Source organism: Balaenoptera borealis (genome assembly GCF_965194805.1).
Source record: "Balaenoptera borealis genome assembly, chromosome: 5".
NCBI classification, from domain to species: domain Eukaryota; kingdom Metazoa; phylum Chordata; class Mammalia; order Artiodactyla; family Balaenopteridae; genus Balaenoptera; species Balaenoptera borealis.
The window spans coordinates 49142204-49155188 of NC_138862.1; the positions used below are offsets into that span (position 1 = coordinate 49142204).

Genomic DNA, 12985 nt, shown 5'->3' on the forward strand with positions numbered 1-12985 from the left:
TAAGCCATACCGCTGGCAGAAAATATTCAAAATACATATATCTGACAAAGAACTGGTATTTAGGATATTTAAAGGATTTCTACAACTCCCTAACAAAAAGGCAAACAATCCAATTTTTAAAATATGTAAGAGACTGAAGCAGACACTTTACAAAGGACGAGATACAAAGAGTCAACGAGTATGTGAAAAAGTGCAATGTCATTCATTCTTCAGAGAAATGGAAATTGAACCACCCACACATGAACCAGAGAGGCTAAAATTTTTTACATTGACAATATCAAATTTTGGCGAGAATGTGGAACACACACAACCCTCATTTTTGGCAAGAATGAAAAATAGTACAACCATTTTGGAAAAAGTACTGGTAGTTTCTTATATAACTAAATATACACCAAACCTATGACCCAGTAACCCCCCTCCTAGGTATTCCTTCAAGCGAGACGTAAGCACATATCCACAGAAAGACTTATGTTCAATGGTAGAGCAGCTTTATTCATAATAACTTAAAAAAGAAAACAACCCAGGCATCCATCAACAGGAAAATAAACATACGGTCACATAATGGAATCAAAAGGAACAAATTATTAATTCATGCAAAAGTATGAATGAATCTCAAAAGGCTGAGTCAAAGAAGCCTTACACAAAAGAGTTCATACTATTCTACTTATATAAAGTCGTAGATAGGTGAAACTAAGCTATGGTTTAAAAAAATTAGAAGAGTGGTCACCTGGTAGTTGGGGTTGAGAAGGGAGGACTGTCTTGGAAGGGGAATAAGGGAACTTTCTGTGGTGGCACTATCCCCAAATTTAAGAGAGGTTTGGATTACACCAATGTGTGCATTAGTCAAAACTCACCAAATGGTATTCTTAAGATTTACGCATTTCACTCTATGTAAATTCCACCTTCAGAAAAGTAAACAAATATTAAGCTCTAGTTAATGATATTCATGCTGAAGTTCTACAGGGAAATGAAATGATATCTTTAATTTATGAAATACATCTAAGAAATAGGATGGTTGGATAGATAGATATGTGATAAAGCAAATATAAAATGTTAACTGTAGAGCTAGGTGGTAAGACTACGGTGTTCACTAAACTATTCTTTCAACTACTTTATATGTTTAAAATATTTTCATAAAATCTTAGAAAAACATTATTATGTGAGGAAAAAATGCAGCTGGAGCATCCAGAAGTGTAGAAATCATACCAGGTTTCATAGCAGGCCTTCCCTTGGCATCTCTCATGAATTCACAGAAGAATAGCATAAGCTGCCTCCTACAAATTATGCTCTGGGGAATGTCATTTCCTGAAAAAATCTCCTAAGAAATCCACTTAAAAACTTACAGAATAAACAAGTTTAGCAAGGTGTCAGGATACAAGATCAATACATATAAATCAGTTGTATGTCTATACACTAGCAATGAACAAACAAAAAATGAGCCTAAGAAAAACAATTCCATTTACAAAAGCATCAAAAATAATAAAATACTTAGGAATAAATTTAACAAAGTACAAAACTTATACTCTGAAAACCAAGGAACACTGTTGAAAAAAAATTAAAGACGACATAAATAAATGGAAAAACTTTCTATGTTCATGAATTGGAAGATTTAATTTAATCGTTAAACCCCCAACCCCTGCAGATACCAAAACCCTCAGATACTCAATTCCCTTATATAAAATGGTGTAGTATTTGCATGTAACCTAAGCACACCCCCCCGTATATGTTAAATCACCTCTAGATTACTTATAATAACTAATACAATGTAAATGCTGTGTAAATAGTTGCCAGCACACGGCAAAATCAAGTTCTGCTTTTTGGAACTTTCTGGAATTTTTTTTCAAGTGTTTTTTTGTTTTTTGTTTGTTTTTAAACTTTTTATTTTATACTGGAGTATAATTGATTAACAATGTTGTGTTGGTTTCAGGTGTAACGCAAAGTGATTCTGTTATACATATACATGTATCTATTCTTTTTCAAATTCTTTTCCCATTTAGGTTGTTACATAATATTGAGCACAGTTCCCTGTGTTATACAGTGGGTCTTTGTTGGTTATCCATTTTAAATATAGCAGTGTGTACACGGCAATTCTAAATCCACAGTTGGTTGAATCTGTGGTTGCAGAACCCACAGATACAGAGGGCCAACTGTATGTTCAAAATGATCTGCAGACTCAATGCAATCCTATCAGAACCCTGGTTTCTTTACAGACATTAACAAGCTAATTCTAAAATTCATATGAAATTGCAAGGGACCCAGGATAGCATAAACAGTTTTGCAAAAGAATAACAAATAGATAAAAGGACTTCATCAAAATCAAAACCTTTTGTGCATGGTGAAAAAAAGACCTTTTGTCTTTTGTGAAAGACACCATCAAGAAAATGAAAATACTTTCAAATCATTTGTGTGATAAGGGACTTGTATTGAGAATATATAAAGAATGCTTACGACTCAATGAAAACAAGATAAATAACCCAAATTTTTAAAAGGCAAAGGATTTAAAGACATTCTTTGAAAGAAGATATTCAAATCCAAGAAGCATATAAAAGGATGCTCAACATTATTAGTCATTAAACAAATGCAAATCAAAACCACAAGATGCCACTTCACACCTATTAGGATGGTTGTAATTTTTTTTTTTTAAGGAAATTATAGTGCTGGCAAAGATGTGGAGAAATCAGAACCTTCATACACTGCTGGTGGGCACGGTACATCTACTTTGGAAAACAATCAGGAAATTCCTCATGTGGTTAAATATATGACTCAGAAATTCTACTCTTAGATATACACCCAAGAGAAATGAAAACAACCCAAATACCCATCAGCTGACAAATGGATAAACCAAAAGTGGTATATCCATACAATAGAATGTTATTATTTGGCCATAAAAAATAAACTACTCATACATGCTACAAGATGGATGAACCTTGAAAACATTATGCTAAGTAAAAGAAGCCAGTCACAAAAGACCATATATTATATTCTCTCATTTATATGACAAATCCAGAATAGGCAATTCTATAGAGACAGAACGTAGATTAGTGGTTGCTTAGTCCTGGGGGGAGGGGACGGGGAGACAGAGTGATAAGAAAGTGATATCTAAAGGGTGAGGGTTTTTTTTGAGGTGATGAAATGTTCTTAAACTGAGTGTGATGATAGTTACTCGTTTCTGTGAATATACTGGAAAACCACTGAATTCTATACATTAAATGAATTAATTGGTATGTTAATTATATCTCAATAAAACTATAAAAAATGCAATTCCCTCCAAAAAGGTAATACAGTTGACCTTTGAATAATGTGGCAGTTAGGGGCACAGACCCTCTGCAGTCAATTCACATATAACTTTACAGTTAGCCCTCCTTATCCATGGTTGAACATCCACATATTTAACCAACCCTGGATCATATAACACTGCAGTATGTATTTACTGAAAAAAAATGTGAGTAGAAGGGGACCCTCACATTTCAAACCCATGTTGTTCAAGGATCAACTGCACATCCTTAATTTATCCAATGGTTTTCCAGTTGGGAATAATAGAATTCAAAACACTTACATGCTGATACAGGAGGAGAATTGGGGGGTAGTCTGGAGTATTCATGCAGCTCAGAGAGGGGAAACCTAGATAGGACAGTACAGGCTGTACAGAGAAGAGCAAAATCAGCACTATTTCAAGGAAAGAGGTACTAAGGAGGGCAAAACTCCACCACAGACAAACGCCACATACTTCACTATTTGGCCTATTTGTTCAGAAGTCCTATCCTTGTCAAATGATTTTCATGTAGCCTTTAGATACCACTGGAGATAACTTTCTATTTTTGAGAAGATAACTAATCTACAAAAGCCTCTCTTCTGGCAGAGAAACTTGTCCTGGAAACGGGTGGAGGAAGGGTAAATGTAATGACAATATTCTGAAGAAGGAAATGCCGGCGGCACTTAATCTGTCTTTAATCTTGTTACTAGGACTCAGGCTGTGCATCTTATCTAGTACACAGAAATCTAGAGTGGAGCAAAGGCTTTTTTTTAGGGTAATATAATTTCCTTTCAGAATCGTGGAGCCCAAAGCATGAGGAACAGTTAATTTGGTGCAATAAGGCAAGAAAAAGAAATAAAAGGCATACAAGTTGGAACATAAGAAGTAAAACTATATCTTTATTTGCAGATGAAATAATCACCCATGTAGAAAACCTTAAGGAATATATTAAGAAGCTACTAGAACTAATAAGTGATTTTAACAAAGTTACAGAATAAAAGATCAATACACATAAATCAGTTGTATGTCTATATGCTAGCAAAGAACAATCAGAGACCAAATTTTTTTAAAATAGTGTTAACAATAGCATGAAAAAAGTGAAATAAATCTGATAAAAAGATGTGTAAGGTCTATACACTGGGACTTCCCTGGTGGTGCAGTGGTTAAGAATCCGCCTGCCAATGCAGGGGACACGGGTTCAAGCCCTGGTCCGGGAAGATCCCACATGCCACAGAGCAACTAAGCCTGCGAGCCACAACTACTGAACCTGCGTGCCTAGAGCCCGTGCTCCGCAACAAGAGAAGCCACTGCAAGGACAAGCCTGCGCACCGCTACGAAGAGTAGCCCCCACTCGCCGCAACTAGAGAAAGCCGCACGCAACAACGAAGACCCAACACAGCCAAAAATAAATAAATAAATTTATTAAAAAAAAAGATCTATACACTGAAAATTACAAAACACTGTTGAGAGAAACTGACAGAGATCTAAATAAATGGAGGGATATATCCACAGATCAGAAGAGTCAACATTGCTAAGATTATAATTCTTCGCAAATTGATCAATAAATTCAACACAATCCCAATCAAAATCCCAGTAGCCTCTTGTGTACAAATTGGCAAGATGATTATAAATTATAATATTTATATGGAAGACAAAGGACCTAGCACAACCAAACAAATTTAAAAAAGAACAAAGTTGAAGGACTTGCACTATCTTATTCAAAGACTTATTATAAAGCTTACAGTAATCAAGACAATTAGGTACTGGCATAAAAATAGACAAAGAGATCTGTGTAAGAGAATGAAAAGTGAAGTAATAGACCCATCATATACAGAAGACTGACTTTCAACAAAGGTTCAGCAGCAAGAAAAGATAATCTTTTTAATAAATGATGCCGGAACAACTGGCTATGAAAAAGCAAAAAAATTTAACTTTGATCCATATACATCAAATACAAAAATTAACTCAAAGTAGATCATAGACCTGAATGTAAAACCTAAAAATTATAAAATTTCTATCAGAAAAAAACAGAAGAAAGTCTTTGTGATTCTGAGCTAAGCAAATTTAGATCCAACACCAAAAGCAAGCATGATGCAAAAAAAACCTGATAAATTGGACTTTATCAAAATTTAAAACTTCTGTTCCTCAAAAGACATTGTTAAGAAAATAAAAAGACAAACCAAACACTGGAAGAAAATTTATGTAAAACATATATCTGACAGAGAACTGATATTTGGAACACATAAAGAACACTTACAACTCAATAATAGAACAAACAATCCTATTATTTTTTTAAAGGAGCAAAATATTCGAATAGACTCTTCACCAAAAAAGATATACAAATGGCAAATGAGCACATGAAAAAGTGCTCAACATCATTAGCCATCAAGAAAATGCAAGTTAAAACCACAATAAGGTGTTACTTCATATCTACTAGAATGGTTACAGTTTAAAAAGACTGACTATACCAAGCATTGCACAGATGTGGAAAAATTGGAATCCCAATATACAGCTCTTGGTACGACTACACTGGAAAACAGTTTTGGCAATTTCTTAAAAAGTTAAACATAGAGCTATCATGTGACTCACCCACTACACTCCTATTAACCAACAGATATAAAAAGCATATGTTCACACAAAAAATTGTACAAAAATGTTCATGACAGCTTTCTTCGTAATCACCAATAACTGAAAACCACCCAAATATCCCAAGATGCAGTATATCCATAAAATGGAATAATACCCAACAGTAAATGGTAACAAACTACTGATACACAAAAAAATCATGGATGAGTCTCAAAACAAACTGAGTAAAAGAAGCTAGACAAAAAAAAAAAAAGAGTACACAGTATGAAGACATTCATATATAAAAGTGTAGAAAATGCAAACGATACATAGTAATAGAAAACAGGTTAGTGGTTGCCTCAGCACTGAGGTCAAGGGAGGTGCTGAGGGAGGAAGGGATTATAAAGGCACATGAGAAAATGTTTGGAGGTAATTGACAAATTCATTATCTTGATTGTAGTGATAACTTCAAGGATAAATACATTTGTCAAAACTAATCAAATGCTATGCTTTAAGTATGTGCAGTTTATAATTCACCAGTGTATACCCTAATAAAGCCATATATTGCTTTTTAACATCTTTATTGGAGTATAATTGCTTTACAATGGTGTGTTAGTTTCTGCTGTATAACAAAGTGAATCAGCTATACATATACATATATCCCCATATCTCCTCCCTCTTGTGTCTCTCTCACACCCTCCCTATCCCACTCCTCTAGGTGATCACAGGGCACCAAGTTGATCTCCCTGTGCTATGCAGCTGCTTCCCACTAGCTATCTATTTTACACTTGGTAGTGTATGTATGTCAATGCCACTCTCTCACTTCATCCCAGCTTACACTTCCCCCTCCCTGTGTCCTCAAGTCCATTCTCTACATCTGTGTCTTTATTCCTGTCCTGCCCCTAGGTTCTTCAGAACCACTTTTTTTTTTTTTTTTTTTTTTAGATTCCATATATACATGCTAGCACACGGTATTCGTTTTTCTCTTTCTGACTTACTTCACTCTGTATGACAGACTCTAGGTCCATCCACCTCACTACAAATAACTCAATTTTGTTTCTTTATATGGCTGAGTAATATTCCATTGTATATATGTGCCACATCTTCTTTATCCATTCATCTGTCGATGGACACTTAGGTTGCTTCCATGTCCTGGCTATTGTAAATAGAGCTGCAATGAACACTGTGGTACATGACTTTTTGAATTATGGTTTTCTCAGCGTATAAGCCCAGTGGTGGGATTGTTGGCTTGTATGTTAGTTCTATTTTTAGTTTTTTAAGGAACCTCCATACTATTCTCCATAGTGGCTGTATCAATTTACATTCCCACCAACAGTGCAAAAGGGTTCCCTTTTCTCCACACCCTCTCCAGCATTTATTGTTTGTAGATTTTTTGATGATGGCCATTCTGACTGGTGTGAGGTGATACCTCATTGTAGTTTTGATTTGCATTTCTCTAATAATTAGTGATGTTGAGCATCCTTTCATGTGTTTGTTGGCTCTCTGTATATCTTCTTTGGAGTAATGTCTATTTAGGTCTTCTGCCCATTTTTGGATTGGGTTGTTTGTTTTTTTGATATTGAGCTGCATGAGCTGCTTGTAAATTTTGGAGACTAATCCTTTGTCAGTTGCTTCATTTGCAAATATTTTCTCCCATTCTGAGGGTTGTCTTTTTGTCTTGTTTATGGTTTCCTTTTAAAGCTATATTTTAAAAGGTCCAACTACTAATATAATTTTTTAAAGGGGGATACTGTTACTTCCTACTCCAAGCACCCTAAATATCTCTTTAATTTCACAAATGATTAGGTTAAACTCAGTTGCTTCTTGCTTAAATGGAGATATTTTTCAAATGTGTTATACCAACTAGCAACTGGTAACAAATTATCTACAAAGGAAAAACTGGGCAAACCATTACACTGAATTAGCTTGGTGGAAAGACCAAAGATCTCTGGTTGGACAGTGAGTGGATCTTTTCCTCCAATCTCCAAACAATTGGTTCTAAGGGCATAATCCAATTATCTCTTCCAAATCTCTTCAAAATCAAGACCTATGTTGAAATATTCATTTTTCCTAAATTTCAAAACATAACAAATAAAATATTTACTCTTTATCATGACAGTAACAGCTATATCAGCACTGTTATAATCTTGATGTGCTGTGTCAATCATTTTAGCTTTGAGGTCCCTTTCCAATGATCTCATTCACAGAATCTGTATTTTAAAGTCAATTATTCAAGGAATGCTTTATTTTTCTTTTGGTTGGCTTCTTTTTCAATAGCGTCTCTTGAATGTATAAACACAAGGGCAAAGAAATTAAAAGACATAATCATATTCCTTAAATGATTGGTTATTTCCTCTTCACTATTCAACCAGAAGCTATCTAGGTATTCTTACCTATTTTAAAGTAATATTACATAAAAATCCAGGTAGTAGAAATCATATTTTGATAAATTACACACTCATTCTCATTCATCTTCAGTTCCTTTTTCTCTTCCCACTTTCTTTGGAATTTCCCACTTCTGGCATATGCCCTACTCACAAAAGGCCAGGTCAATGGATTTCCATTTAAAAAGTGAAAGAAAAGCTTATTGCTTAGTAAGTTTGATAGTCCCAAAATACAACCAAGAGATATAAATACACTCTGAAAAAAAAAGTTCTAACATACTGTGCCACTTTAAGAAACTAAAAAATCAAACATATAAATATATGTAATATCTGATGTTAATTTTTTTATTTTAAAAGCATTTGCTTTGATAAGGAAGGAGGACAGAAAGGATAAGATAGAGGAAAATAAAGAAGAAGACAAAGTGGCAGCTCAGACTGAAGGTTTATATAGCCCAGTCCATGGAAAATAGTAAATGATCAATAAACATTTGTTGAATACAAGCATGAATGAACAAGCTTGATTTCACTATCATTTCATTATCTATATCCACTTTAATTACTAGCATCACATCCATATTATGGCTTTTTATTGGCTCTTGAGCAGCAAAAAGCAAAGTCTGGGAATCCTTCAAATATCTAAGGGACATATTATGGTCAATTAAGCAATTCTGGTTAGTAAATGTAAGGAACAGAGAATGAATTAATATAATAAAAGGGTATGAGATCAAGGATAACACTGTTTAATTGAAAATAAAATAATTATGTAACAACCTAAATGGGAAAAGAATTTGAAAAAAGAATAGATACATGTATATGTATAACTGAATCACTCTGCTGTACACCTGAAACTAACACAACATTATTAATCAACTATACTTCAATATAAAGTAAAAAGTCTTCCAACAAAAGTCCAGGACCAGATGGATTCACAAGCGAATTCTATCAAACATTTAGAGAAGAGCTAACACCTGTCCTTCTGAAACTGTTCCAAAATATTACAGAGGAACAGTCCCAAGCTTTCTACGAGGCCACCATCACCCTGATATCAAAACCAGACAAAGATATCACAAAATAAGAAAATTACAGGCCAAAGCACTGATGAACATGGACACAAAAATCCTCAACAAAATACTAGCAAACTGAACCCAACAACACATTAAAAGGATCATACACCATGATCAAGTGGGATTTATCCCAGGGATGCAAGGATTCTTCAATATATGCAAATCAAACAATGTGATACACCATATTAACAAACTGAAGAATAAAAACTATATGATCATCTCAATAGATGCAGAAAAAGCTTTTCACAAAATTCAACACTGATTTATGATAAAAACTCTCCAGAAAGTGGGCATAGAGGGAACCTACTTCAACATAATAAAGGCCATATACAACAAACCCACAGCAAACATCATTCTCAATAGTGAAAAACTGAAGCATTTCCTCTAAGATCAGGAACAGGACAAGGATGTCCACTCTCACCACTATTATCCAACACAGTTTTGGAAGTCCTAGCCACAGCAATCAGAGAAGAAAAAGAAATAAAAGGAATAAAAATTGGAAAAGAAGTAAAACTGTTGCTGTTTGCAGATGACATGATACTATATATAGAAAATCCTGAAGACGCCACCAGGAAACTACTATAGCTAATCAGTGAATTTGGTAAAGTTGCAGGTTACAAAATTAATGCACAGAAATCTCTTGCATTCCTAAACACTAACAATGAAAGATCAGAAAGAGAAATTAAGGAAACAATCCCATTTACCATCACATCAAAAAGAATAAAATACCTAGGAATAAACCTATCTAAGGAGGCAAAAGACCTGTACTCAGAAAACTATAAGATATTGATGAAGAAAATCAAAGATGACACAAACAGATGGAGAGATATAGCATGTTCTTGGATTGGAAGAATCAATATTGTGAAAATGACTGTATAGCCCAAAGCAATCTACAGATTCAGTGCAATCCCTATCAAATTACCAATGGCATTTTTCACAGAATTAGAACAAAAACTTTTACAATTTGTATGGAAACACAAAAGACCCCAAAGAGCCAAAGCAATCCTGAAAAAGAAAAATGGAGCTGGAGGAATCAGGCTCCTGGACTTCCGACTATACTACAAAGCTATAGTAATCAAGACAGTATGGTACAGGCACAAAAACAGAAATACAGATCAATGGAACAGGACAGAAAGCCCAGATATAAACCCACACACCTATGGTCACCTAATATATGACAAAGGAGGCAAGAACATACAGTGGAGAAAAGACAGTCTCTTCAATAAGTGGTGCTGGGAAAACTGGACAGCTACATGTAAAAGAATGAAAATAGAACACTCCTTAACACCATACACAAAAATAAACTCAAAATGGATTCAAGACCTGAATGTAAAGCCAGACACTATAAAACTCTTAGAGGAAAACATAGGCAAAACACTCTTTGACATAAATCGCAGCAAGATCTTTTTTGACCCACCACCTAGAGTAATGAAAATAAAAACAAAAATGAACAAAAGGGAACTAATGAAACTTAAAAGCTTTTGCACAGCAAAGGAAGCCATAAACAAGACGAAAAGACAACCCTCAGAATGAGAAAAAAAAATTGCAAACAAAGCAATGGACAAGGGATTAATCTCCAAAATATACAAATAGCTCATGAAGCTCAATATCGAGAAAACAAACAACCTAATCAAAAAATGGGCGGAAGACCTAAATAGACATTTCTCCAAAGAAGATATACAGATGGCCAACAAACACATGAAAAGATGCTCAACATCACTAATTATCAGAGAAATGCAAATCAAAACTACAATGAGGCATCACCTCACACCAGTCAGAATGGCCATCATCAAAAAATCTACAAACAATAAATGCTGCTGAGAGTGTGGAGAAAAGGGAACCCTCTTATACTGTCGGTGGGAATGTAAACTGATACAGCCACTATGGAGAATTGTATGGAGGTTCCTTAAAAAACTAAAAATAGAACTACCATATGACCCAGCAATCCCACTCCTGAGCATACACCTGGAGAAAACCATAATTCAAAAAGATACATGTACCACAATGTTCGCTGCAGCACTATTTACAATAGCCAGGACATGGAAGCAACTTAAATGTCCATCAACAGAGGAATGTATAAAGAAGATGTGGTAGATATATATATACAATGGAATATTACTCAGCCATAAAAAGGAATGAAATAGTGCCATTTGCAGAGACATGGATGGACCTAGAGATTGTCATACAGAGTGAAGTAAGTCAGAAAGAGAAAAACAAATATCATATAATATTGCTTATATGTGGAATCTAGAAAAATGATACAGATGAACTTATTTGCAAAGCAGAAATAGAGACACAGAGGTAGAAAACAAATGTATGGACACCAAGGGGGACGGGGGAGTGGGATGAATTGGGACATTGGGATTGACACATATACATTACTATGTATAAAATAGATAACTAATGAGAACCTACTGTGTAGCACAGGAAACTCTACTCAATGCTCTGTGGTGACCTAAATGGGAAGGAAATCCAAAAAAGAGGGGATGTATGCATACGTATAGCTGATTCACTTTGCTGTACAGAAAAAACTAACACGACATTGTAAAGCAACTATACTCCAATAAAAATTAATTTTTAAAAATGAAAATAAATAAAAATAAAAATAAAATAAACTCCTAGTTTTGTTGCTTTAGGGTCCATTGTGAGAAGTGCCACCATTTGAGAGGTAAAAAGTTTTGTGTATACCAACTAGAATCAGCTTCAATCTGTAGAATGGCTAAACTATAAAATATAGAAATTGATCATATTTCCATGTATATAAAATAACTAATTAGCCAAATAGGTAAGTATATCTTAGTTAATATCTTTTGTGGGTGTATTTAGACAAATTACTGTAATGCAGAAGTAAAAGTTATAATTAATTTATCCAGCAACATAAACTGGTATTTTTGAAGTGCTTCAAAAATTTTAAACCATGTCCTCTCTTAAAACAATGTAAACTTTCCTCTGAAGCTGTATAAATACCATACTCTTAGCAAGTCTTTTTTCCATGGCTAGTAGAAAGACAATATTTGGCTCAGTCTCTATCCAAAGCATCAAAAATTTTGAACTATAATGTTGAAATACAACAACTGTTTTAGAACTATGTTTGAATTTTATCATGGAGCCCAAGGGTTTGAATGTTTGCTTACCTCGGACTTTAAAATATTTCACATGGTTTGCCATAGCCTCTGTAACATTTTCATCTGGGCAGGTTTTCACACCATTAGGAAACAGAGTAGATCGCTTTCTTCTGAGCAACCACTGTCTCTCAGTTTCTCTGTGGTCCATAGGTTGTTTCTTTTCGATAGATAGAGAAGAGTCTGTGGATTCTGAGTCAGCCAGGAGAAAAGAAACTGTACTCTTGGGTTCTTGGCTCTCTTCTAAAGATAAGTAGGTTTGTGCTACAGAGTGAAAGCATAAACAAAGCTTCTGATGATGAATGGAGACATAGAATGAAAGGTAACAAATGAAGAAAAACTGACATTTGCACCACATTTGGATTTTGAACTCAATGCTCAAATTTTAGACATGTGTGCTTAAGGAAGGGAGAAGTAAAGCATTCAATTTTTCCTCCATTTAATTCCTAGTCCTTTATTTCAAGATTGTTAGTTATTGAAATACATCCAATTTCAACACAAGAAATAAGAGGAAGTAAGCTCTGAACCAAGAATTACTAATGAAGAGGAAAACCAATATTACTGAAGAGATTTTCATACAGTTTAAATGAAGCAGTA

At 34.5% G+C, this 12985-nt stretch overlaps 1 protein-coding gene across 1 annotated transcript in view; it reads right to left on the reverse strand.

Moving 5' to 3' along the window:
• IMPG2 (interphotoreceptor matrix proteoglycan 2) overlaps positions 1–12985 on the reverse strand; it is a 77247-nt gene that overhangs the window by 61920 nt on the left and 2342 nt on the right. The window contains exon 2 of the mRNA XM_082392061.1: positions 12401–12652. Within this exon, the coding sequence (XP_082248187.1) occupies positions 12401–12652 (252 nt within the window). The remainder of the gene's footprint in view (positions 1–12400; positions 12653–12985) is intronic.